Here is a 25634-nt window from a genome sequence, read left to right as displayed (position 1 = left end):
GTAGTTTGGAACCATTGCTCCGTGTCCGCTTCTCTGGAGCAGCAAAAAACAACCTTTCTCCCTCCGCTATGTGACATCCTTTTATATATTTGAACATGGCTATCATATCACCCCTTAACCTCCTCTTCTCCAGGCTAAACATGCCCAGGTTCATATGGGAAGAGGCGGTCCTTGGGGTATTGCGGTCCTGAGCCGTTTAAGGCTTTATAGGTCAAAACCAGCACTTTGAATTGGGCCAAGAAATTAAGGAATTGGGCCAAGCCAGTGCAGTTCGACCAGGATTGGTGTAATATGCTCAAACAGTCTTGCTCCGGTGAGCAACCTGGCCATTGAATTCTGCACCAGTTTCCGAACCGCTGTCAGAGGCAGCCCTACGTAGCACATATTGCAGTAATCTAACCTTGAGGTTATCTTATGTGCTGGGGACATGATTCAGGACCTCCAATCTCAGACATCTCTGGGAAGGATGCTACCATTTGAGCCAGGAACTTTTAAGTCTAATATGTCCTGGTTGTGCATTCATAGAAAGTTGCAGTTGGCCTTTGGGACCTGAGAGGTAAGAGGGTGACAGGGGGACCCTGGAAGTGGCAATTTAAAACTCCTGCTAAGCGACTCTAAACTAGACATTGGGAATCTGGCGTCATTTCATGCTCACCCATCATATTAAGAATTTACCGAAAATTGACATAGTTGTTAAATGTGGCCTCTAAGACCCTTGCTAAAACATCATCATGACTTTTAATTTGTATACCGCCTATCTTACAATACTCAAGGTGGTTTACAAGCTGAAGAAACAAAGAATATACACCTTAAAACATGGCTTTAAAATAAGCAATCTACATTAAATAAAGCCACATTCAACAATCATCAGAATAGTGTAGAATAATAATATCAGCATATAAAAATTAAACAGAAACCCACTATAAATAAATAAATAAATTACAATAAATAAATAAATTACAATAAATAATTTCGAAACTACAATCAATAAAACAACGGCAAACCACAGTGCATAAAATAATACAATACAAATTGAGAAGCAGAGACTGGAGGGCGGGGCAAGGCAGCTGGAAGGAGGCCTTGCCTGATGGAAGTCTCTTTCAGGCCTTGGAAAGCTGGTAACATTGGATCTACTTCATCAGTTTTGTTAAATCAATTCAACCCGGGTTTTCCCAACTTGGCCCTCCAGCTGTTTTTGGACCACAGCTCCCATCATGCCAAGCTAACAGGACCAGTGGTCAGGGATGACGGGAATTGTAGTCCAAAAGCAGCTGGAGACCCAAGTTTGGGAAAGCCTGAATTAAACTGAATAGTTTCAACTGGATTTGAATGTACGCGCAATTAATTGCTTCCGTTTTGAATTCCATTGCATTGCCAGCTTCCATTGTGGGTCATGCAAAGAGCTATTCTGAATAATGCTTTTTATAGGGAAGGGGGGCACTGGGGTGACTTTATGGAAGCAAGAGGGCGGTGCCCCCCCCTAAAAGTTTCGGAACCGCTGATTTACCTGCTTATGATTCATGCAACGGTCACCTCCAGGCTTGACTACTGTAATTCGCTCTATGCGGGGCTGCCCTTGAAGCTGACCCAAAAACTCCAGCGGGTGCAGAATGCTGCAGCGAGGCTCCTCACGGGGTCTCTGCCATGGGAGCATATTCACCCAGTGCTTTTCAAGCTGCACTGGCTCCCGGTGGAGTACAGGGTCAGGTTCAAGGTGCTGGTCTTGACCTTTAAAGCCCTTCACAGCCTAGGACCCTCATACCTACGGGACCGCCTCTCCCGATATGCCCCGCGGAGGACCTTAAGGCCCATAAATAGCAACACCCTAGAGGTCCCTAAGGAAGTTAGATTACCTTCAACCAGAGCCAGGGCCTTTTCAACACTGGCCCCGGCCTGGTGGAACGCTCTGTCTCATGAGACCAGGGCCCTGCGGGATCTGATTTCTTTCCGCAGGGCCTGTAAGACAGAGTTGTTCTGCCTGGCCTTTGGCTTGGAGCCAATTTGATTCCCTCCCCCTCTTTCTTTTTCCTTTCTCCTCCGGTGAAGAGGCTGCATCCTAATATTTTAATGTTGTATTTTAAGCTTTTTAAATTGTATTTTAATCAACTTGTTTTTAATATTGGCTGTTAGCCGCCCTGAGCCCGGTCTTGGCTGGGGAGGCCGGGGTATAAATAAATAAATATTATTATTGTTGTTTTTGTTATTATTATTATTATTATGGTCTACAGCCTGGGCAGAAGGAGAAGCTCCTGGGTTCAGTTGGCTGCTGTCATCTTGCTTCTTGAACTTGCTGTTTCCTCTTTGCAGGGTTCTTCATGTACATTGAAGCCTCCAGTCCCAGGAAGGAAGGAGACCGGGCCAGACTGACCAGCCCCCTTTTCAGCATCCCCCCAAAAAACCCCTACGGAGCCACCAACACGGCCTACTGCTTCAGCTTCTATTACAACATGTACGGACAACACATAGGTGAGCTGATTCTGCCGCTTGTGTTAATTTCACTGCTGTCACAAGATTGTGTTGTTGTTTAGTCGTTTAGTCATGTCCAACTCTTCGTGACCCCCTGGACCAGAGCACGCCAGGCCCTCCTCTCTTCCACTGCCTCCCACAGTTTGGGCAAACTCATGTTCGTACCTTAGGGAACACTATCCAACCATCTTGTCCTCTGTCGTCCCCTTCTCCTTGTGCCCTCCATCTTTCCCAACATCAGGGTCTTTTCCAGGGAGTCTTCTCTTCTCAGGAGGTGGCCAAGGTCTTGGAGCCTCAGCTTCAGGATCTGCCCTTCCCGTGAGCACTCAGGGCTGATTTCCTTCAGAATGGAGAGGTTTGATCTTCTTGCAGTCCATGTGACTCTCAAGAGTCTCCTCCAGCACCAGAATTCAAAAGCATCCATTCTTCGGCGATCAGCCTTCTTGATGGTCCAGCTCTCACTTCCATACATCACTACTGGGAAAACCATAGCTTTAACTATACGGACCTTTGTCGGCAAGGTGATGTCTTTTTAAGATGCTGTCTAGGTTTGCCATCGCTTTTCTCCCAAGAAGCAGGCGTCTTTTAATTTCGTGACTGCTGTCACCATCTGCAGTGATCACGGAGCCCAAGAAAGTAAAATCTCTCACTGTCTCCATTTCTTCCCCTTCTATTTGCCAGGAGGTGATGGGACCAGTGGCCATGATCTTAGTTTTTTTGATGTTGAGCTTCAGACCATATTTTGTGCTCTCCTCTTTCCCCTTCATTAAAAGGTTCTTTAATTCCTCCTCACTTTCTGCCATCAAAATTGCGTCATCTGCATAACTGCGGTTGTTGATATTTCTTCCGGCAATCTTAATTCCGGTTTGGGATTCATCCAGTCCAGCCTTTCGCATGATGAATTCTGCATATAAGTTAAATAACACATAGGTGAGCTGATTCCGCCACTCGTGTTAATTTCACTGCTGTCACGAGATACGTTTGCCCAGATCTTCCGGTTGATGTTGAATGTTCTCTGGGCAGGGAAGATTCCTCTCCTCCTCTCCTCTTCTCCCCTACCTTTGACCTTTATTCTGTCCTTCATCTCCAGCGCCTGGTCTTTGGAGATGAGCTGAGACTGCTTAGCAAATATTGCTACTGGCCTTGCCCTTTTCAACATCTCTCGCTTGACCTCCAGAGAGAATTCAGACGTGGAGAAGTTGGTGGAAGCGAGCTCTGGCTTAGCCAAATGCCCCAGGGAGGTCCACTGTCTCTCACCACGGCCAGCCTTTATTCTTAATGTTCCCAGACATCCCATTACATCTCAGCTGTTAGATCATAGGATAACAGAAGCATAGAGTTGAAAGGGAGTTGTGCAGATTTATTTTATATTATTTTATTTATATAAAAAAAATCTGTACTGCTGTATCATTAAATATATGTGTATATATCATAGCTGTTTACAACAAATGTACAATAAAAACCATATAAAGATTTAAAATCTGGCATCAGTCAACTACTGAGTGAAGGTTGTTTTCATAACTACCTGGCACAATAGAAAGGTTTTCAGCAGGCATTTAAAAGCTGGCACAGAAGGCACAATGGCAGGGAGTTCCACAGGACTGGACTAGTTTCTTATCGCTACCAAGTGAGCCTCTCCAGCTCAGGGAATGACCAACAAAACTCGTGCAGATGATCTCAGAGATCGAGTTGGGATCAAAGGGTTCATGCGATCCCTGAGAGACCCCGGACATAAATTGTTCAGGGCTTTGGGAATTAATCCAAGGACTTTGAACCCAGCTCTGTACTGGATGCGTAACTGGTGCAGCTGTTTTAACCATGGTGTGCTGTGTTCATCAGCAAGCCATCAACATTCTGCACTAGCTGGAGTCTCCAAACCAGACCCAGCCTCTGACCCTGCTGGGCACAAGTAGCAGGTAGCCTTCAGAAAGTCACCCAGATACGAATATGGCCCTTGGGCCTGAAAAGCACTCCCTGCGCCTCTTTCTGGGACATGAAGCCACAGGTCTGGCTGTGGATTCCTTCCGCCAGTGGCCACATCGCAAATCTTGGCTGACTGCCTCCGTCTTTCATCACTGCCTGGGATTATTCGCCGTCGAAAATCTTCCAGCCGGAATCTGTGCCAAGGGATTTTGGAGACTGTTAAATTAGGGTAATGGATCTGGAAGAGGGCAGGGAGTTTGCTGAGCTGAATTGACATCTGCCGTATAAAAGGTTCCCCCCTGAGTCTGGGGAAAAGGTCTGGGAGCTTGAGCATCTTGAGCGTCATTTGTCCGAGCGCCCCAGCGTCTTAAAACCTTCTTAAGCTCTTTGCGGAGATCAAACGAGGCTGGCTGGCAACATCCATATGCATGAAAGCTCTGCTCCTTATTAGAAGCAGGAATGAAAGGCCTCGCCGGGCAGACACGAGTTTGGGGGATAAGCTCCTTTCAAACTTCTCTGGGGTTACTCTTCCGCAAAGTCACCAAGTCCGTTGGAGCGAGCTTCTGAGGCCTTCGCCAGGTGCCCTCGGAGGTTTGAGGTCCGAATAGGGCAGGTGCTGTTGTTGTTTGGTCGTTTAGTCATGTCCGACTCTTCGTGACCCCCTGGACCAGAGCACGCCAGGCACTCCTGTCTTCCACTGGTAAACGGCATTTCCGTGCACTGCTCTGGTTCGCCAGAAGCGGCTTAGTCATACTGGCCACATGACCCGGAAGCTGTACACTGGCTCCCTTGGCCAGTAAAGCAAGATGAGTGCAGCAACCCCAGAGTCATCTGCGACTGGACCTAATGGCCAGGGGTCCCTTTACCTTTACTGGTTGGCCACTGTGAGAACAAGATGCTGTAGTAGATGGCCCCCCTTTGGTCTAATCCAGCACACTCTTCTTCTTGTTGTTGTTTAGTCATTTAGTCGTGTCCGCCTCTTCGTGACCCCCTGGACCAGAGCACGCCAGGCACTCCTGTCTCCCACTGCCTCCTGCAGTTTGGTCAAACTCATGCTGGTAGCTTCAAGAACAGTACCCAACCATCTCGTCCTCTGCCGTCCCCTTCTCCTTGTGCCCTCCATCTTTCCCAATATCAAGGTCTTTTCCAGGGAGTCTTCTCTTCTCATGAGGTGGCCAAAGTATTGGAGCCTCAGCTTCAGGATCTGTCCTTCCAGTGACCACTCAGGGCTGATTTCCTTGAGAATGGAGAGGTTTGATCTTCTTGCAGTCCATGGGACTCTCAAGAGTCTCCTCCAGCACCACAATTCAAAAGCATCAATTATTCGGCAATCAGCCTTCTTTATGGTCCAGCTCTCACTTCCATACATCACTACTGGGGAAACCATAGCTTTAACTATACGGACCTTTGTTGGCAAGGTGATGTCTCTGCTTTTTAGAATGCTGTCTAGGTTTGTCATTGCTTTTCTCCCAAGAAGCAGGCGTCTTCTTAAGCAGGGTCTTGTGTGGTTTCAGATTGGATGAGGAAAACCATGGTTGAGATTCCTGCATTGCATAGGGTTGGACTAGATGCCTCTGGGCTGGGGGTCCCTTCTGTGATTCTGCGAGTCTGTGATTCAAGAGATCTGGCTCAGCGGCCCATTTCAGGTTTCTCTTGCGGCATCCCACCACCCAACATCTCACAACGTCCTAACATTTGCCTTCTGCTGTGTGTGTTTGCTTCCCCCCTCAAAGGAACCTTGAATGTCTACCTGCGGTTAAAGAACCAGGCTTCCATAGAAAACCCCTTCTGGTCATCGAGCGGCAACAAAGGGCAGCATTGGTCTCAGGCCCGAGTGAACATACACCCAAACACTTCGTTTCAGGTAAGATGGAGGAGGAAAGGAGGGTCAGGGGGCCGTAGTCTCAGATCCAACCGCTGTTTTATTGGTTTCCTCCTTTGTAAAAACCCACCTGTCATGCACAAAGCACAAGCAACGTGCCTAAGGTTTGCACAATTCGACTCAATCCCAACAAAAATTATACGAAACGCAATAAAAACCATCACAATTAAACTGCAAAGAAAAACATAGCAGCAGTTCATAGCAGCAATGAGGTTCCTCTAATTTTTTTAAAAAAATATGTTATGCATGAATGTGCACTCATGGGAGCAAGCACACTGCCAGCAAAAAGCTTATAAATTGCTCTCGGTGTTTTGAAGTTTTGGAGGGTTTGGGAGGGAGGATCCAAAACAGGGTGGAACAAAAGAGAAAAATCTCCAGGCAGGAATCGTGACCCATAACTACAGTGAGCTTTGGATGTCTCACATTGCAAGTGCTAGAGCAGGGGTCATAAAACTTACTGTGCTTCGGGCCAGTGTCTCCAGCGCTGATCGTGTGGTGGACTGGAGGGCGGGGGAGCGCATGCCCATACGCATGCGCACATGCTATTTCCGGTGCACTTCCGGGTCGGAGGAGTACCGGAAATCACTTGTGCACATGTGCACGGGCCTCCTCCGAGCCAGATGTGATCGGAAATAATGCTTGTGCATGCGTACAATGCTTGCACATGTGCACATGCTATTTCCGGTGCTCCTCTTACCGTGGGCAGCCGCGCAGCGCAGTGCCAGTAAGAGTGGGTGGCGGGCGGCAGGGGTCGCCGTGGGTTGGATAAACGAGTCCCTCGGGCCTTATCCGGCCCGCGGGCCTCAGTTTGTGGACCCCTGTGGTAGAGACACAGGGATCCCACTGAGATTCTGCAGGTGTCCAGTTCTTTCCTTGAATTTAACAAACTGAAGCTCCAATCTGATTATCGCCAAAAGCAACCAGTGAGATTGACTTGAATGTAATCTGCCCTGAGAACCTTGGACAAAAGGTTCTCTAGAATCATAGGACTGAGGAGTTGGAAGGAACCCAAGGGTCATCTAGTCCAACCCCCTGCAATGCAGGAATCTCAGCTAAAGCAACCCTGACAGATGCCCATCATATTAGTAAATCCCCACAGCCTTCTGCTACAAGCCAACCCACTTGCCAGGGAGCTCTGAATACAGATTGCTGGGAATAAAGCATGGAGGAGTGATCTCGCACTCGGGTCCTTCTGGCAGGCTTCCTGTGGACACCTGCTTGGTCCCTGTGAGAGCAGGCTGCAGACTAGATGGTCTCCCTTTGGCCCAATCCTTCTTCAGGACCCTCCTTATATTATCCTGGGTTAGTTGCTTCTCCATTGGTGGGGCTTCCTTCTGCGTAATGAGGTTGCACTGTCTGTGTCTAAATAGCCACCCAAGTCAGGAGGACATTCCTGGGTGCTGAAGCTCAAATTTGGAATGACACATCTTCTTTTGGGATGGTCATGGGCACAGGAGACTCGTGCTCCTGGTCTTAGATGTCACGTCCAAAGATGGATGAAATTCAGAGTCTTCTGAACTGGCAGATGGTGGTTGAGGTCCAACATTCACAGTCGTCCAGTAGTTCCATTATTCTAATGTGTTACTCATCTCTTCGTTTGGCTTGCTGATCAAAGCATCTTTTTTATTTTTATTTTTGCAAATGATGACATTTCTGATTAAGCAGCAATATTGGACTTTATATTGCTAGGCAAAGCATTCTCTCCCCTCTTGCATATGCATCTGAAAAGGTCTGAAGGTCTGGTGCATATGCAGATGATTGGCAGATGCTTCCTGAAACAGGTCAAGTGGCTGAATAGATCCGTTCTGATTTCTTGCTCTTGGCTGATGAACAAAATTGACCCTTTTGTGTTAATGCACCTGCCAGAGCTACGAGGCTGGATTTCACACGTTGCAGAGGAAATGAAGATTTGGCTGCTTTTGAGGGGCATCCCATGAAATTCAAGTTGTCCCTGTGGTTCAGTCACAACCATGTTGCCTCTTTATAGATACCTCAGACTCAGTGGGCTTGCATCTCAGTAGCCATGGTTAGAACTGAATTGCAACTAGGGAGATACAGTAATACAGCACTGATTTGCATTCTGAGACATATTGGCTGCGTGCCGCTCTGTTTCCACTCTGCTGCGGTTCGGCTTCTGACAGAACCTGCTCTTTTCCACCTTGCTTTCTCGCCTGTGGCCTTATTTCCCATGATTAATTACGCCACCAGTTGTGTAACTATTAGGCCGGTCCACCCCATTTATTTCAATGCAAAGGAAACACAATGCAAATTGCAGAGGGGGGAGGCAATAATCAATTGTGTGTCGTTTGCAGAATGAAAACCACAATGAATACTGATAGGGGGACATTCAGACCAAGAGGGAAACTGCTTACAAGTATAGAGGGGACAGGGAAATAGTGAATGTGAGTCCCATGGGGTTCTAGTCTATGCAGTGTACCCCAAGAACTTTGCCATTCCCAAGATAACCCCCCACTACAAAAACCCCAACCCCGGATGCATCTGTGATGTTTAAAGCTTTTGCACAACTCATTGCTAACTCCAATGCCCTGTCCTTCTTACTTTCCCCACGAACAGGACTAGCGAGAGTCTGTTTTGGTGGAATCATTCAATTTGTCCATTCGCTCCTGGAATTTCCTGCCTCCCTGGTTCCTCTGCCCCTCCTTTTCTTATTTTACAGCATAAAACAAATTTAGGGCCGTGAAAACGCTGAACAAATAAAGCCGAATAAATGTCAGCACAGCTGGAACTTTAAATTTCTTTCTTTCTTTTTTCCAGCTCCTGGGCCAACCAAACTTTATTTTGCATTTCAGAGCCTAAATGGGAAGGGATGTAAACCTCCCAGTTAATTTTAAGTAGAGTGAATCAGAGTGAATCTCTGTCTGCAGTAAATGCTGTTGCTCCAGCACAGAAATTAAAGCTTTTTATAGGTTAATTCACACACTGAAGTGCATCCAAGATTTATTTTATGCTTTCCAGGCCCACATATCATCGGCAAAGCATTTCTCATCTGAAGAGGGGATTATGAATGCTTTGCAGCAATCCCTGATTCTAAATGACCAGCTAAGGCAGGGATAAATTATAGCAAGAGCATTTCCTAGTATAAACTAGAATTTAACATTACTGGAGTGCTGTTTTGTATAGATGAAAAGAGTGCCAGTCCTTGCCCAAAGGACCTTCTGAGATCTCACTGCAGTCTGACATAGCCCTTTTCTGAACCACCATAAGATATGCATTAACCACAAAGAATATAGAATCATAGAGTTGGAATGAACCCCTGAGGGACATCTAGTACAACCACCACACTGCAGGAATCACAGCTAAAGAATCTCTGACAGATAGCCACCCAACCTCTGCTTAAAAACCTCCAAGGAAAGAGAGTCTACCACTTTGCCAGGTGCTCCATCCCATGGCAAGCAGCTCTTGCCATCAGAAAGTTTCCCCTAATGTTTAGTTGGAATCTCCTATTCTAATCATTTGAATGCATCGATTCAGGTCCTCCCCTCTGGAGCATGAGAAAACAAGGTTTCTCCACCTTTCATGTAGCAGCCCTGAGATATTTGAAGATGGCTCTCATTGAACCCCACCTATCCACAATTCAAGCTATTGGGCCAGATGACATGAGGGGTGCCCATAGGGAAGAGGAAGATCACCCGTTCCAGGTGATGGAGGAATATGAGGCACAGAAGCAGGACTGTCAGGACCCATGCTGTGTCCCTGGAGTTGCAAAATTGATTCCTTGCCCTTCTCTCAGACACTGATTCGGAGCCAGAGGAGCAGAGACAGCAGTTGCCTCATGGTTTCAGTTGTCTCTATACTAATGCACAGAGTATGGGAAACAAGCAAGACGAATTTGAGCTTTTAATTCAGAATGGAAAAGATGACCTGGTAGGCATTGCTGAAACCTGGTGGGATAAAACTCATGACTGAAATGTAAGAAACTGAGGGGTATAACCTGTTCAAAAGGAATAGACCAAACAGGAAGGGAGAAGGAGTAGCATTGCATGTAAAGGATGTGTACACTTATGAAGAAATCCATGACCTGGAGCATGGAAGGCAGATTGGGAGTATATGGGTAAAAACTGTAGGTGAGGGAAACAACTTTTCTCTTACCGTGGGGGTCTGTGATGGATCTCCAAGCCAGTCTGAAGACTTGGATGATGCCTGCTTTCTTCTTTTTTTACATTTAATCTTTATTGGTTTTCCAGTATACATCACAATTATCATTCTCTATCAGAGATGTACATAAAAATAAAAAAAAATACTTAACTGTTGAAAATGAAATGAAATGAAAATAAAATAAAATTACCATATTTTTCTGTGTAAAAGACTAGGTTTTTTTCCCTTTAAAATAATGTCAAAAATTAGGGGGCATCTTATACACAGATATATCTCCCCCCATTTTCTTAAATCTGAGTCCCCCAAAATAGGGGACATCTTATACATGGGGGTGTCTTATAGATGGAAAAATACGGTATATAGTAAAGTATTAAGACTTCGCTCCACGTGGGTCCACTACAATTCTATATTAACTGCATATTGAATAATGTCTAGTTTATATTTATCCAATATATGCATAAGTTATGTCACCTTGCAGGAGTCATTCAAAGCCTGCCAAAGATTTCAGATGTTTACAATGATTTTTTAGGTATTGTCTGTATTTGTCCCATTCTGTGTTCAGTGTTTGGTCGTCATGATTCCTAACTTTCCCTGTTAGTCTTGCCATCTCAGCATAGTCAATTAGTTTTGCCTGCCATTCCATTTTTGTCGGTATATTGTCTCTTTTCCAACATTGGGATAATAGTATTCTCACGGCTGTGGCTGCATACATAAATAACGTCCTCAAATCTTTCGGTATATCTACGCCTATAATATCTAGGAGAAAGGCTTCAGGATTTTTGGCGAAGGTTAACTAAAATAATTTAGTTTGTGGTAGATCATGTCCCAAAATTCCTTTATCTTTTTGCATTTCCACCACATATGGTACATAGTAAAGAAATGTAAAGAAACAGAAGGAACTGTGGATGATGCCTTCTTAAAACAGATTATTGAACATTCAGAAAGCAGAGATATTGTAGTCATAGGAGATTCAACGGGCCCTGTATCTGTTGGAAGTAACTCTGCTTGTATGACCCCCTATTTCTGTTGCTCCTGCAGCACTGATCACCTTTTTCAGGTGCATCTCATGTGATCTCATTGCAGGTTGTTTTTGAAGGGATCCGTGGCAAGGGTATCGAAGGTGACATCGCCATCGACGACATCTCGATTGTGGAAGGCGAATGCACAAAAGAGGACTATGTGAACAATCGTAAGTGCCTCTTTGACCCAATCTATCCTCACAGCAGTGTCCCAGCCACAATCTGCTCCAAGGCCCCATGTAAATCTAATAATCTAAGTTCTTTTCTTTCTTTCTTTCTTTTATTCAACTTATACACCACCCTATACCCAGAGGTCTCAGGGCCGTTCCCAACAAGACAACATATAAAATTAACCAAAAGCTTGCTTGCTTGCTTTCTTTCTTTCTTTCTTTCTTTCTTTCTTTCTTTCTTTCTTTCTTTCTTTCTTTCTTTCAACTTATACACCGCCCAATACCCAGAGGTCTCAGGGTGGTTCACAACAAGACTAGTAAAGGTAAAGGTCCAGTCGTGACCGACTCTGGGGTTGCAGCGCTCATCTCACTTTATTGGCCGAGGGAGCCAGCGTACAGCTTCCGGGTCATGTGGCCAGCAGGACTAAGCCGCTTCTGGCGAACCAGAGCAGCACACGGAAACGCCATTTACCTTCCCGCCGGAGTGGTACCTATTTATCTACTTGCACTTTGATGTGCTTTCAAACTGCCAGGTTGGCAGGAGCAGGGACCGAGCAACGGGAGCTCAGCCCGTCATGGGGATTCAAACGGCCGACCTTCTGATCAGCAAGTCCTAGGCTCTGTGGTTTAACCAACAGCACCACCCGCGTCCCTCACAACAAGACTACAACATATAAAATCAAACCAAAAGCAATAACCCAATAAACCCCCTTCCAAAAAAAGTGCCACATTCTAAAAGGGTGTTGGATGTCAATACAATCAACCAAAGGTCTGGTTAAAAATGAACGTTTTTGCCTGGCGCCTAAAGATATATAATGAAGGCGCCAGCCAAACTTCCCTGGGGAGAGTATTCCACAGATGGGAATGAACAGGAGGATCTGGAAAATATTGTAAAATGACAAGAAAATATCCTGAAAGTAAACGTGGCAAAAATTTGACGTTTGGCCAAAAAAAAAAAAAAAAAAGGAAATATATGAGCTATAATAAATGGGTAGAAACAGCAATTAATAAATGCTTTTATCTATGATGAGAAGAAAAAACAGGCTTAGAGGAAGGCACAATAAATAAGCCATGATCAATGGGAGGGCTTGTTGAGTATTCAAAATATAAGCCACTACTAAGGAAAAGGTACAGTAAATTCAGTGGCATAGCAGGGGGAGGCATGGGGTCTGTGGCCCAGGGGGCACAATCTAGGGGGGGCACAAACTAGGTGACCCCCGCAGAGGCACCCCTTGCACACTGCTGGCAGTGGGGGCTGGAGAGCACGGAGGGTGAAGATCCCCCTCTGTGTTTCCTGCCCCCACCCAGCACGCCCAGCCGCACCCCCCCCCTTCCCAGGGCGAATCAAGACCCAAAGACAGAGAGAGGCTGTGCCGCCCACTCTCCTGGACTGGGGTGGGCAAGGGCACCCCTGTGCTGGTGCTGTAGTGGACTCCCTCCGTGTCACGCCCCCTTTGGGGACTTGCCCCTTGCACCCGATCCAGGCCCTATTTAGATGCACTCTGCCACTGTGTGAATTGCAATTGATTACAGGGTTCCTGCAGGGGGCTGGTCCACTGTCCCTCAGACCTTGTGGGGGGCAGACTATATTTGGGGGGGGGAGATCCCCCCGACTCTCCCTTCTCCACAGCACTGGACCCGGTGGCTGCTTACCTGGGCCTTGCGAGTGGCAGGGGCTGGCGGTGGTGGCAGCGGAGGGATGATGAGCGGCGCAAAAGCGCTGGCTCCAGAGAGGGGCTGCTCAAAATGGTGCTCAGCCAGCTCAGCCCGGCCCCCTTCCTCCTCTAGGCAGGGCAGGGAGAAGCCAGGAGGAGGGAGGGATGGAGGAGGCACCACTGAGGTGTGTGTGAGGTAGGGGGGGGAATGGTGCAGCCCAAACGATCACAATCCCCACACCGATCCATGTGGCGATTCCCAGGCCGTCCGTGGGCTGGATCCAGAAGGCAATTGGGCCAGATCCGGCCCCTGGGCCTTAGTTTGCCAACCGATGGGTTACGCCTTAGTTTGCAGAAGATCAATATTTGTTTGTTTGTTTGTTTCCTGCCCTTCACCCTAGGTTTAACCTTCTGAGTAGGTTAAAGCGCTATAATTCAGCAGAGCATCAGAACATTAAAACGCTACGGCAGATTGCTCCCATTTCTCCGTTTCGCTCTCCCATGCGCATCTCCTCGTATTACGGCATGAAATGTGTAAGAGGCTTAATGTCTCCTGACTGCTTCCTTTGGAACAGAAGACTTGCAAACGGGGAAGCAGCCCCTTAATCTCAATTTAAGTGGCTAACCGCTCTGTCCCTTTAGCCGAGGACGCCGCTCGTTTGTCATTAACCCCACGCGACATTCAGGCCAACACTGAATTGAAGCTGTGGGTTGCTCATAAGGGTGAACTAGCCAAAAAGGAGGAGAAAAATACAGGTCTAGTTAATGGCATTACAGAACAAGATGCCCAACTGGAAAAACAGAATTGTTGGAAGGGACCGCGAGGGTCATGTAGTCCAAGCCCTACAGGGCCGTCTTTAGCATATGTGGTGCCAGGGTGCAAAAAACTGCCCAGCGCCCCCAATTTTTTGGGGGGGGGGGCAGCTCAGAGTTGTTGAACTTTTCAGGGGGCACGCAACTCTCTCCCATGCTGCTGCAAGAGGAGAGCAACCCCCTAGAGGCTTGGGAGGGAAACTGCGTGCTTCGTGTGAGCAGCATGTGTGCGTTGGGCAGGCCTCTCTATGGCCCGCCTATCCCAGGCACTCAGAAGGGCCTCAGCGCCCGCAGCAGAAACCCCTGCGGTGCTCTAACGGGCTCTGCTCCACTCGGCAGCAGCTGGCCTGGCTCTTCGATCCCCGGACTCCAAATCTCGGCCCTGGACTCTCAGCCTGGCACCTCTGAGAGTCCAGCGCCTGGGTGCCCCGCACCCCTAGCGCCTATGGGTAAGCCGGCCGTGAGCCCCTGTTAGCAGCTGAACCCCCAGCTCATACCATTGAAAGGGGAGGAAGATAATGAATTTATCGAGCAAATTCAGCACTGAAAGACTATACTTCTAGCAGTGATGGAAGGGCAGTTTCATAGGAAAATGTTCTTTCTAGGAGGAATGCATCTGAAATCTGGTCAGGTTTTTGGGAGGGCAAAAAACTACGTCAAACTGGAAACAGGAAAGGGAGAATTCTGTCCGTCCATTGAATCCTCAGAGGCCTGCCTAACTCCAATGCTTGCTAACTCTCTTTCCCCTTCTCTCTTCAGATATACCTTCGGGCACAGTCAGGACTCTGCCGCATATACGGATTTTCCCCGTTTTCCTTCTCATGTCTGTCTTAAGTCATCAGAGGTGACCTTATTCCGGCAGAGGCTACAGCAGACGAGGTGGGCATGAGGAAACGAGAACATTTTTAAAAAGAAACAAAAACTACCAAAGATTCCTCCACTGACTGACTCAAAAACGATTTTTTAAAAAATAAAAAAGAAGAAGACGATGAAGAAGAAGAATCAAACATTAAAAAAAATATAAATATATATAAAAAAGGGAGCCTTGGGAGTTTATAAACGACAAAAGAGATGGAGCGACAAAGGGGCTGCGGACGCCACAGTTTTCCACGTGGAAGTGAAGGAGAGAGACCTTCAGGTGCTTTTGTGGTTAATTAGAGACAAAGAAACGAAACCAGAGAGGGAGAAAAGAGAGAGACACACACATACACACATATACACAGCATTCATTGGAAGAACTCTGTCAAAGAGCTATAGAATTCCTTGTTCAAAGCACAAAGTCATGGCTTGTTTTGTTTCAAATGAATAGCTCGCTTGTTGCCATGGAGGCCCTAATGACTTGCCAATGGAGAGATTTCGTGAAAGAGAGAGAGCGTGAAAGAAGGGGGAACGGAGGAGAGAGCCCACTCCCTACACCTCACTGCAAAACAGGGTAGAAGATGAGCCTGCATTTCTGTTCTTCCCCCTTCCACACGAGGTTTTCCCCCCGCATCGAGTCCCACAATGCCCTTTCAGGCCCCCTTTCCTCGCCGCTGCCCTCGGGAAGGAGGACCCGGCGGCACCCGAGCTCTTCTTGAAGACATTCTCGTTTCAGTTCCCCATGGCAAGGCCAGATCCACGGTATGCGGCCTCCTCGCTTTGCATGCATCGACGTAACTCCGGGAACGTGCGGACGTTCGGTGGTGACACGGGTCTGTCCAAAGTTGGCTTGCGGCCACTCGGACGCCATGCCCGGATGCCATCTTTCCCTGCCCCCAGGCCCTCGCACCCTCTGAGACCCCTTTCCTCCTGCTCCTCCTCCTCCTCGCTCTGCCCCTCCCCTCCCAAGCCCGGCCGGAGTCATCCGTTTGAACCAAGTGACGAAACCAAACTACCATCTTTTTTTCTAAAAACGCCATGGAAACCAAGTGCCTTCAACAATAACAAGCCTGAGGAGAAGAAGAAAAACGTGGGGTGGTTGGGGAAACGGAATCACGGAGGGGAGAAGCTTGCAGGTTCGGGGGACGTTTGCAAAAACAAAACAAAAAACACTTCTCTTTTTTCCCCTAAAGAGCAAAAAAAAATCAATCATAAGAAGTCAATCGTAAACGTCGAAGAGGAATGGGAGAGAGCAAAAGCAGCGAGCTGCTTCTGGAGATGGATTGACTTGGAAGCCCCTTGCGGGCAGAGACCTTCCCGACAGCCATGGCCTTTCTACGTAGCGCCCATGAGAAATTGGTGCCCGTTTGATCCTGGGGGAAACGGGGGCAGCCTTTGCTTTTCAGAGTACCATGTGAGGTTGGCTGGAGGAGTTGTAAAAGAAGGTGGTTCACACACACACAAACACACACAGAGACACACAAACACAGAGTTTTTCTTACTCTAACCTCTGCGCAAAACCAGATTGGTCCTTACTTTTAGCGAGCTGAGGAAGCAGGGGGAGGTCAGCGAGGCGAGGGGACGCAAACAAGACTCTTTGCGGCAAAATGCAAGCCAGCCGACCTGGTTTCATGTCAAAAACACGGAGAAGAGAAGTCCTCTGCCCTTTCATCAGACTCTTGTGCAAAATTGTGAAATATTATTTTATTATTTTAGCAAAATTTTAAGAAAAAAATACAGAAAAAAAACCAACGACAGCAAATCACTTTTACAAAAAAATAATAATAAAAGAAAAAAAATAAAACCTGTACAAATTATTTTCAGTTCCCTGGCTCCACCCCATACCTCTAATCAGCCAATTTTTCCAATACACTGTAAATTTCCCCTTCTATACAAGTCGGTAATGGAAAAAAATAGAAGACCTTTTTTCCTTAAATTATCTCAGCTTTTGACTTCATTAAAAAGAAAAAGAGTTTTGCCTAAGCAAGAGTTATTATAATTATTACGAATATTCTCCATTCTTTCAGAACCCTGGGGATGGAAAGGGGAGGGGGGAACCGTGTATGCAAATAATTCGGATATTAAAAGGAAGAAAATAAAAGTTCAATATTTGAAAACAGTAATATTTCAAAAAAAAAAGCACAAAGAGACACAGGTAAACAATGAGGAGGCTTGATTTTATATTTTAAAAAAACAATCTGTAGAAAAACGTTTGTGCCGATGATTCAGTCATTCAACTGAAAGAGATAATTTTACAACTATGTTCAATAAAGCTTATTTCCAGGTAAGGTATTGGTAAGTGGTGATTATGTTTGTTGAACACTCCAGCCACCCAATGGTCCCCAGCTTCAGGAATAATAATAATAATAATAATAATAATAATAATAATAATAATACTGGCGAATGTTTTACACAAAGTGTGGGTGGCTAGACGACGATGATGATGGTGATGATGATGATGATGATGATGAGAATAACATTGTGTGCCACAAAACTAGGCTGTTGTCTTGCTTGCTTGGTGGCTGCCTAGCAACTGGAATTAGAACAATCATCAGAAAAACACTATAATAAGGTGGCTGGCTGTTGTTATAATAAAGTACTGGACTGCGTGCAATGTACTCACAACACACGCACAACACAACACAACACAACACAACACAGCCCTAATAAGAGAACTGAGAAGTTAAAGGTAAAGGGACCCCTGACCATTGGGTCCAGTCGTGACCGACTCTGGGGTTGCGGTGCTCATCTCGCTTTATTGGCCAAGGGAGCCGGCGTACAGCTTCTGGGTCATGTGGCCAGCATGACTAAGCTGCTTCTGGCCAACCAGAGCAGTGCACGGAAATGCTGTTTACCTTCCCACCGGAGCAGTACCTAGGTTGGCAGGAGCAGGGACCGAGCAACAGGAGCTCACCCCGTCACAGGGATTCGAACCGCCGACCTTCTGATCGGCAAGCCCTAGGCTCTGTGGTTTAACCCACAGCGCCACCGCTAAATTCAGTTGTAAGTAAACCTTACCTAGGAACTAGAAGCAAAACTGGTGGTGGAGAGGCTGAGACAAAGACAGCAAACTAAAAAAAAAAAGAATGGGAATAATTGGGATATATGGGGACAAGATTCAAAAGAAACACAAGCGGAGCAATTGCCAGCCAATTCCACCAAACGTTTTCTGAGACAGAACTTCAAGTAAAGTCTAGCTTCGCCCCCATTTGCTGTGATTAGAGAATGTTGAGTGAGGTCATAGCATTCTAGGCTAATCTTGTGTGCTGGTCCCATGGGTTACCCGAGAGGCGAGGTCCAAGTCCAGTCTGTGGTCAAAGGTGCAACGTAGAGGCAGTCCGTAGTAGCTGAATCTGGGTGCAGGGCAGGGAGGCGAGTGAAGTCAGGAACAGGCTTGCAAGCAGGGAGCCAGGGTGGGTCAGGAGTTCAGGCAGGAACTTGTTGTTGCTTAGTCGTTTAGTCGTGTCCTCCTGTTCGTGACCCCCTGGACCAGAGCACGCCAGGCACTCCTGTCTTCCACTGCCTCCTGCAGTTTGGTCAAACTCATGCTGGTAGCTTTGAGAACACTGTCCCACCATCTCGTCCTCTGTTGTCCCCTTCTCCTTGCACCCTCCATCTTTCCCAACATCAGGGTTTTTTTCCAGGGAGTCTTCTCTTCTCATGAGGTGGCCAGAGTATTGGAGCCTCAGCTTCAGGATCTGTCCTTCCAGTGAGCACTCAGGGCTGATTTCCTTCAGAATGGAGAGGTTGGATCTGCCTGCAGTCCATGGGACTCTCAAGAGTCTCCTCCAGCACCTTAATTCAGGCAGGAACTAGCAACCAACAACATTGCTCCCACAATTTGGGACTGGGGCTGGCCGGCTTTTATCTGCCCCAAGGCTTAGGGCGGCCCCGATCCTCTGGTGAATCGCCTCTCCTGGCCTGGAGGCAAGCACTCCTCCTGCGGGAACTTAGTTCCCTCCGCCTCTCTGCCCTGAGCCTCTGCAGCTCAGGAGAGGCTGGAGGATTACCAGACCCAGAGGCAACCTCACCTTCCCCTGACGGGGCTGAGAGTGGAGCACCTGCAGGCAGTGGGTCCTCCATCACCTCAGGAGTCAGAGCAGACTCAGCTGGTGCCTGCACCTTAGGATCCAGCACAGGTGAGGACCCTTCAGGCTCAGGCCCTAGCCCCGGCTCAGCTGGTTCTGGAGGCGGGGACTCCTATGCAGGCTGGGATCCCTCAGGTTCAGCATCCGAGTCCGAATCCCAAGCCATAACATCTTGCATCCCTCATTAGGCAAAGTCTAGCTCCGCCCCCATTTGCTGTGATTTGAGAGTGCTGAGTGAGGTCATAGCATTCTAGGCTAATCTTGCATCCCTCATTATGCAAAGTCTAGCTCCGCCCCCCAATTACTGTGATTGGATAGTGTTGGGTAAGATCATTCTAGTCCTCCCCCAAGTCCTCTCCTCCCCCTGGTCTTCTCCTTCTGTGGTGTTGAGGGAGATGGGTATGTTTAGCCTGGAAAAGAGGAGACTGAGAGGAGATAAGAGAGCCATCTTGAAATATCTCAAGGGCTGTCCCGTGGAAGAGGGAGGAAGCTTGTTTTCTCCTGCTCCAGAGGGTAGGACTCGAACCCATGGCTTCAAGTTGTAAGAAAGAAGATTCTTTTTTTAATAGAATATTTATTAAAATTTTCAGAATTAATACAATGTAAAAGAAAAAGAAAAAATAACAAAAATACAAAAATACAAAAATAAAAACAATTAAAAACACATAGAATTTCCATTACTTATTTTCTTTTAACTTATTTCCCAGACCTCCTCATACCTCCCTTTTTTGTATTCCAATTCAGATTGTTAGTTCAGCAAATCCTCACCATTAGTTTTTACTTATTTCTAAACCTTATTTTTCATATTCTCTTAAGCATTACAGCTGGAAACCACTTAATTTCTGTCCAACATCATTCTAACATTCATTAATTTTACAATATTTCTGTAAATAGTCTTTAAATTTCTTCCAGTCTTCTTCCGCCGACTCTTTTCCCTGGTCTCGGATTCTGCCAGTCATTTCTGCCAGTCCCATGTAGTCCATCACCTTCATCTGCCATTCTTCCCGGGTGGGTAGATCTTGTGTCTTCCAATACTTCGCGATGAGTATTCTTGCTGCTGTTGTAGCATACATAAAAAAAGTTCTGTCCTTCTTTGGCACCAATTGGCCGACCATGCCCAGGAGAAAGGCCTCTGGTTTCTTCAGGAAGGTGTACTTAAACATCTTTTTCATTTCATTATAGATCATTTCCCAGAAAGGTAATAAAGGAGATTCTAACTAAACATCAGGAAGAACATTCAGACAGTGAGAATGGAATGGACTCCCTTGTTCCTTGGAGGTTTTCAAGCAGAGGTTGGATGGCCACCTGTCATGGATGCTTTAGTTGAGATTCCTGCATTGCAGAGGGTTGGACTAGATGACCCTTGGGGTCCCTTCCAACTCTGTAACTCCATGAATTCTATGTAGTGACCGCCCTGAGGTGCAAACCTGGGCAGTGTGTCTGGAGGTCCTGGGCTGCCCAGATGATGAGACCCCTCCTCTCAGCCTCCCTGAGGTGATGCAAAAGAAATCAGAGCGAGACGTTTGTCATCAGCTTGGCTGTAGGAGTTGCCAGAAGGAGGCATACAAGGCATGGCCCAATGGTCTTAGGGACTCCACTCTGGATTTGTGTAGGGTTTTGGATTTGGTGGTGGTGGCTATAGCTTGTTCCTTGGGGTTTACTCCTGAAGCCTTTCTCACTCATGTCCACAAGGCAGCCACGGTTGAGGATCAGTTTTTCTTTCTCCTGGATGGGCTGGAGCTTGGGGGGGGGGAGGCTTGTGATTCCTAGAAACCCCCCGTTTGATGGATTAATTTGTAATGTGAGATGAAAGTTTGTGTTGGGCAATACAGGTTCATACCGTAGGAGAGAGAATGGAAGTTGGTTATCTTTGGGCGAGGCTTCCTGAGGGCCATCTCTGTCTGTCTGGAGCACTGACTCAGTGGCGGAGGAATAATAAAAATAATAGTAGTAGTAGTAATTATTATTATTATTATTATTATTATTATTATTTATTATTTATACCCCGGCCATCTGGCTGGACTTCCCCAGCCACTCTGGACGGCTTGCAACAAAATATTAAAATACCGTAATGCATCAAACATTAAAAGCTTCCCTAAACAGAGCTGGCTTCAGATATATTCTAAAAGTCTGTTTATTTCTGTTTATTTCTTTGACATCTGGTGGGAGGGCGTTCCACAGGATGGGTGCCACTACCAAGAAGGCCCTCTGCCTGGTTCCCGTGTAACTTCGCTTCTTGCAGTGAGGGAACCGCCAGAAGGCCCTTGGAGCTGGACCTCAGTGTCCAGGCAGAACAATGGAGGTGGAGACGCTCCTCCCAATGTACTGGGCCGAGGCCGTTTAGGGCTTTCAAGGTCAGCACCAACACTTTGAATTGTGCTTGGAAATGTCCTGGGAACCAATGTAGGTCTTTCAAGACCAGTGTTATGTGGTCTCGGCAGCTGCTCCCAGTCCCCAGTCTAGCTGCTGCATTCTGGATTAGTTGTAGTTTCCGGGTCACCTTCAAAGGTAGCCCCACATAGAAGGGTGCAAGGGGGCAGTCCGCCTTGGGTGCCATCTCTGAGGGGGTGACAAGAAGGCACCCTGTGGGAGACTTGCCCTGCTGCCCCCGGACACAGCGTCACGAGCCACCGGCATCGCACCCCCGCAGCTGCATGTGGAGGATCGCGCTGCCGTCCATACGGTGCTCGTGCGGCGCTGTCAGCAAACTGCCTAGTGGGCATGCGTGGCAGCATTACGTACGTCACATGCATGTGCACTGTACGTAGCCGCGGTGCACATGCACTTTACATATGGCGCATGCGCCTCTGAGCGGTTTGCCCTGGCACCCTGCACCGGGTGCCGGTTAGCCTTCCTTCACCCCTTAACTGACTTAGCCCAGCCACATTAAATTGGCTCTGCGGGCATCAGATGGATCTACGCGAGAGGCTGGCACAGGAGCCCATGGCTCTCCAGAGAAGAGAAATCCAATGGTCCCTGGCTAATTATTTTTTGTGATCCCTTTTGCATGCTGTGCTCCTTTACTGAAGGGCAGCCAAGCTTGCCCAGAGCTGCTCCCTTTTGTTTCATGGACACAATAACTCCTCGCAAATAGATTCTCTCTGGTGGCATCCATTAGGTGACTAGGGAGAGGCCTTTCTCGCCCGGCTGAATGAAAGGCATCTATTCATTATGGCCCCAGGCTCATGCTAACCCCCAAATTACTCCCTTTCTTTTTCCTTCCTGTGGGCATGAGCTGGCTCATCTCCATGATGTCAGCGCAGGATTTCCTTTCCACAAGGAGAAGCCACACTTTAGACGTGCAAAGAGGTGAATTGATCCTTTACTGCAAAATAATAATAATAATAATAATAATAATAATACTTTAAACCTGTCTTTTTCATGTTTTCACATGGTTTGCTCAGGACGTTTTGCTGCCTAGAACAGAAATCACAATGGTATTATTATTATTATTATTATTAGTTTTGTTTTGTTTTATAGTTAAATTCAATAAAGTAAACAAATAATAATAATAATCCATAAACAGGTCCTCGTGATATTACAACAGGGCAAAGGCAGCTTGAGGTTGAACATTTTCATTACGTACTCCAAAACATTATGAAAAATACCTATTTTCCCAGAAATCTGTTAGGATGATTTATATGTATTATTTTTTAATACACTAACTTAATCATTGTTACTATAGACCAGTTTGGGTCTATTGCACTGGGGGGGGGGGAATCTGGTTATTATTATTATTTCATTCATTTATCCCCGACGCTCTCTGTGAGAGCCTTCCATTAGAAAACACTATATAGAAAAAGTGTGTGTCAACTTGCCTGTTTCACCTTCTCATCCAGCCACAGCCCTTGAAAGGCAACTTACTCAAACCATTTTTTACTGCACGTATCGGAACCCTCCTTGAACTTCATGCGAAGTTGTTTTTCACTTTAACATTCCGCTGTTCCTCTTCAACCAGCTCTCGCCAGTCTTGTCCTTCGGTTGCCCTCTTGTTTATGTGACCCTGGACTCAGTAATAATGGATCTAAAAGGGATTCCACCCAGGGGCGGAGGAAGGGGGTGCGGTGGGGGCGAGTCGCCCCGGGTGGCACCACTGAGGGGCTGACAAAATCCCAGGCGGCACTCACCACGGGACCTGCAGCGCACCTGAGCCACGCGTCTCTCCTGGGTGTGACACGGTGGCTTGGGCGCCCGCAGGCTCCACGCTGCCCCAAACGGTCTGCCCACCGCCTCCCTCTCAGCTGTAGGGTGGCTGAGAGGAGGCAGGCAGACTCCTTGGAGGCCCTGCTGAGCATCTTGCCCTGGTTGGCCTCATCCCTGGGCGCAGGGCACGTGCACAACCCAAGGTGCCCAATCGCCTTACTCCGCAGCTGATTCCACCGCATGCAAGGCTGTGACTGTGATCTGCAACCCTTTGTGACAAGGGACAGTGTGTCCAGGCCCAGACAGAGGGGGGGCCATATGCGATCTGCTCCACAGAGGAGCGCGGAACTGGCGCCGGGTGGGTGGAGGCAACCAAGGCTCCAGCAGCCAGTGCGCCGCGAACGTGATGGTGGAACATGTTTTTCAATGCTGTTAAAGGTGGTGAGTTTTTGTTTGAAAGCTTGTTTGCCAAAAATGAAAACCACACGTACCTTGAAGATAAGACTTCAGTTATCCCCAGGGTAAAAAAAAGGAGGACACATTACCTACCTGGGCTGGGCCTCTGCCTGGCTCTGCAAGTCCCTGAGTGTGTGAGGGTCAGTCTTGATGGAGTCAGGCTGGCCAGGAATGCAATGGTGAGAGAGGGTTAATGCCCACAGCCGTGTTCTCTCTCAAAGCAATGTTATTTGTGTGGAAAGGAAAACCTTTCCACACAAATTTTGACCCAAATTATGCATCAAGCCATTTTACAGCGGAGCAGATGGATGCCCCAAGCCCCCACCAGATGTTTCGAGACACAGGCAACTAGCTTGTATGGATGTGGATTTCAAAAGAGCGACTGAGATGTGCAGAAATCGGCATACATGCCACCCTAAGGATGCCAGGGCTCCTGCCGCAATAAATGAGGATTGTGTGTTTTCCAAGGAAATTCCTGCCCTGCTACCAGGGAAAGTACCTCATGGGGGACCCCTGGGGTCTCCCAAGACCAAGAGATTGTGTGATCTCAAGTGGTTTGAGGTTCTCTTTCTTTGCTTGCAAGAGTGTGAACCTTTTCCCTTCCTCTTCTTTACAAGACCAGCCTCTCTGCAACCTGCTAATAAATCATCTCTGTTGTTAACGAATGGTAATCACATCCTACAGACAGCCATTAAGAGAGGCTGAATGAGTTTGGAATGACCTTTAAACCCTCTCTAATTTTCATTAGTGTTGCCACTACGGGCTCTGTGGGGGGGTCTTCGCTGCAATGCTCTTTCCCCCGCTGGGCATGAATGCTAATCCACGGCTCACATCAGCAGAGAGTGGCCACTTGAGTGGGAATGAGGCGAGCAAGACAATCAAGAACTTTCAGGGCAATGCGAAGGGAGGGTCCGGCTGGACAATCCTCTGTTTCTGAATTTGCATCCTGCCCGGCAAGGGGGGACACAGCTCTCAGAAACCATCAACCTGTTCAGAGGCTGTTCAAAGGCAGGTGTAAAAGGCTCGAGATTTAAACTCAAATAGAAATTGCATTCTAGGCAATAGTTGTCTTCTTCTTCTTCTCCTTCTCCTTCTCCTTCTCCTTCTTCTCCTCCTCCTTCTTCCTCACGTTGATCATCTTCTTCTTCTGCGATCCCTCGTAGCCGAGTAAGATTTTATTCCATAAACACAGTTTTAACAATGAGTCCGTAAGTGACTGTGGAGGCCAATTCTGGAGCCACGCGTCCTTCCACGGTGAGGACATTGGTTTCCGGGCGGGAGTTGATCTTTTACGACCACTAGGTGGTGTCCCCACTGGGCGTGGTAATCCAGTCAGGGAAAAAGGGAGGCAGACTATGTTTAGGGCACCTTTCCTAGCCCCTCCTCTTTTGGGGGTGAGCAGAGTGGATCCTAAAAAGGGCTGCTCAGTCACGGATACAGCTGCCGAGCTGCTCAACTGCCTCGTTCCTTGAGTCAGAGCGACTGAATCTGTATCCACCGCCCATGTGCCGGTCCATGACTAGGGGCTTCCAGATTTCACACTCCTGCCCCCGTTACCATTTGCCAATCGCCATGGGACTTTTGGGGTTTGGGATGGGTTTTTGGAAGACGCCTGTGCGTGAATTTGTTTTATGTGTGTAGATCAGTGCACGCTGACCAACGCACAGTCTTCACAGTAAGGCTCTGTTGCGTGGCAAGTTCCCGCCCCACCCCCAGTGGAAATAAAGACACATGAGACAATTATTTAAGATTAATGGGTTAAATATGGCCACAACTTTATTGGTTACAGGTGATGAGCGGTATTGGCTTAGGCAGTGGTCCTAACAGACTATCCGGCTTCAGCCTGTCTGCTTGAAGTCCGGGAAGGGTTAACCACCAGTAGGGGGAGTCCTGCTGATGCACATCAACTAGGAACTCCCTTGGGGTCACCAATAGGGGGCGTGCCTTAGGCCCTCATCCCCATAGGCTTCGGACAGGACCACGCCCACCAGAATCCTTTACTGGACTACCCTTCAATATGTGGGGCAGGTGATGGCACTTCCTCC

The 25634-nt window shown here is 47.5% G+C and overlaps 1 protein-coding gene and 1 long non-coding RNA gene across 3 annotated transcripts in view; one reads left to right on the top strand and one right to left on the bottom strand.

Moving 5' to 3' along the window:
- The window catches only part of MDGA2 (MAM domain containing glycosylphosphatidylinositol anchor 2), a 413922-nt gene extending 397037 nt beyond the window's left edge, over positions 1–16885 (top strand). For both annotated transcript variants that reach the window (XM_081875889.1, XM_081875890.1), the window contains exons 14-17: positions 2308–2466; positions 6123–6253; positions 11471–11576; positions 14804–16885. In XM_081875889.1, coding sequence (XP_081732015.1) covers positions 2308–2466; positions 6123–6253; positions 11471–11576; positions 14804–14892 — 485 coding nt within the window. In that variant the 3' untranslated portion in view covers positions 14893–16885. The remainder of the gene's footprint in view (positions 1–2307; positions 2467–6122; positions 6254–11470; positions 11577–14803) is intronic.
- Positions 1–25634, bottom strand: part of LOC309350062 — a 492019-nt gene that overhangs the window by 291585 nt on the left and 174800 nt on the right. The window lies entirely within an intron of this gene.

The sequence above is a fragment of the Podarcis erhardii genome (assembly GCF_964252035.2).
Source record: "Podarcis erhardii genome assembly, chromosome: 1".
Taxonomy (NCBI): Eukaryota; Metazoa; Chordata; class Lepidosauria; order Squamata; family Lacertidae; genus Podarcis; species Podarcis erhardii.
The sequence above is the reverse complement of the archived record's forward strand: the minus strand, read 5'-3'. Positions and strand labels throughout refer to the sequence as shown.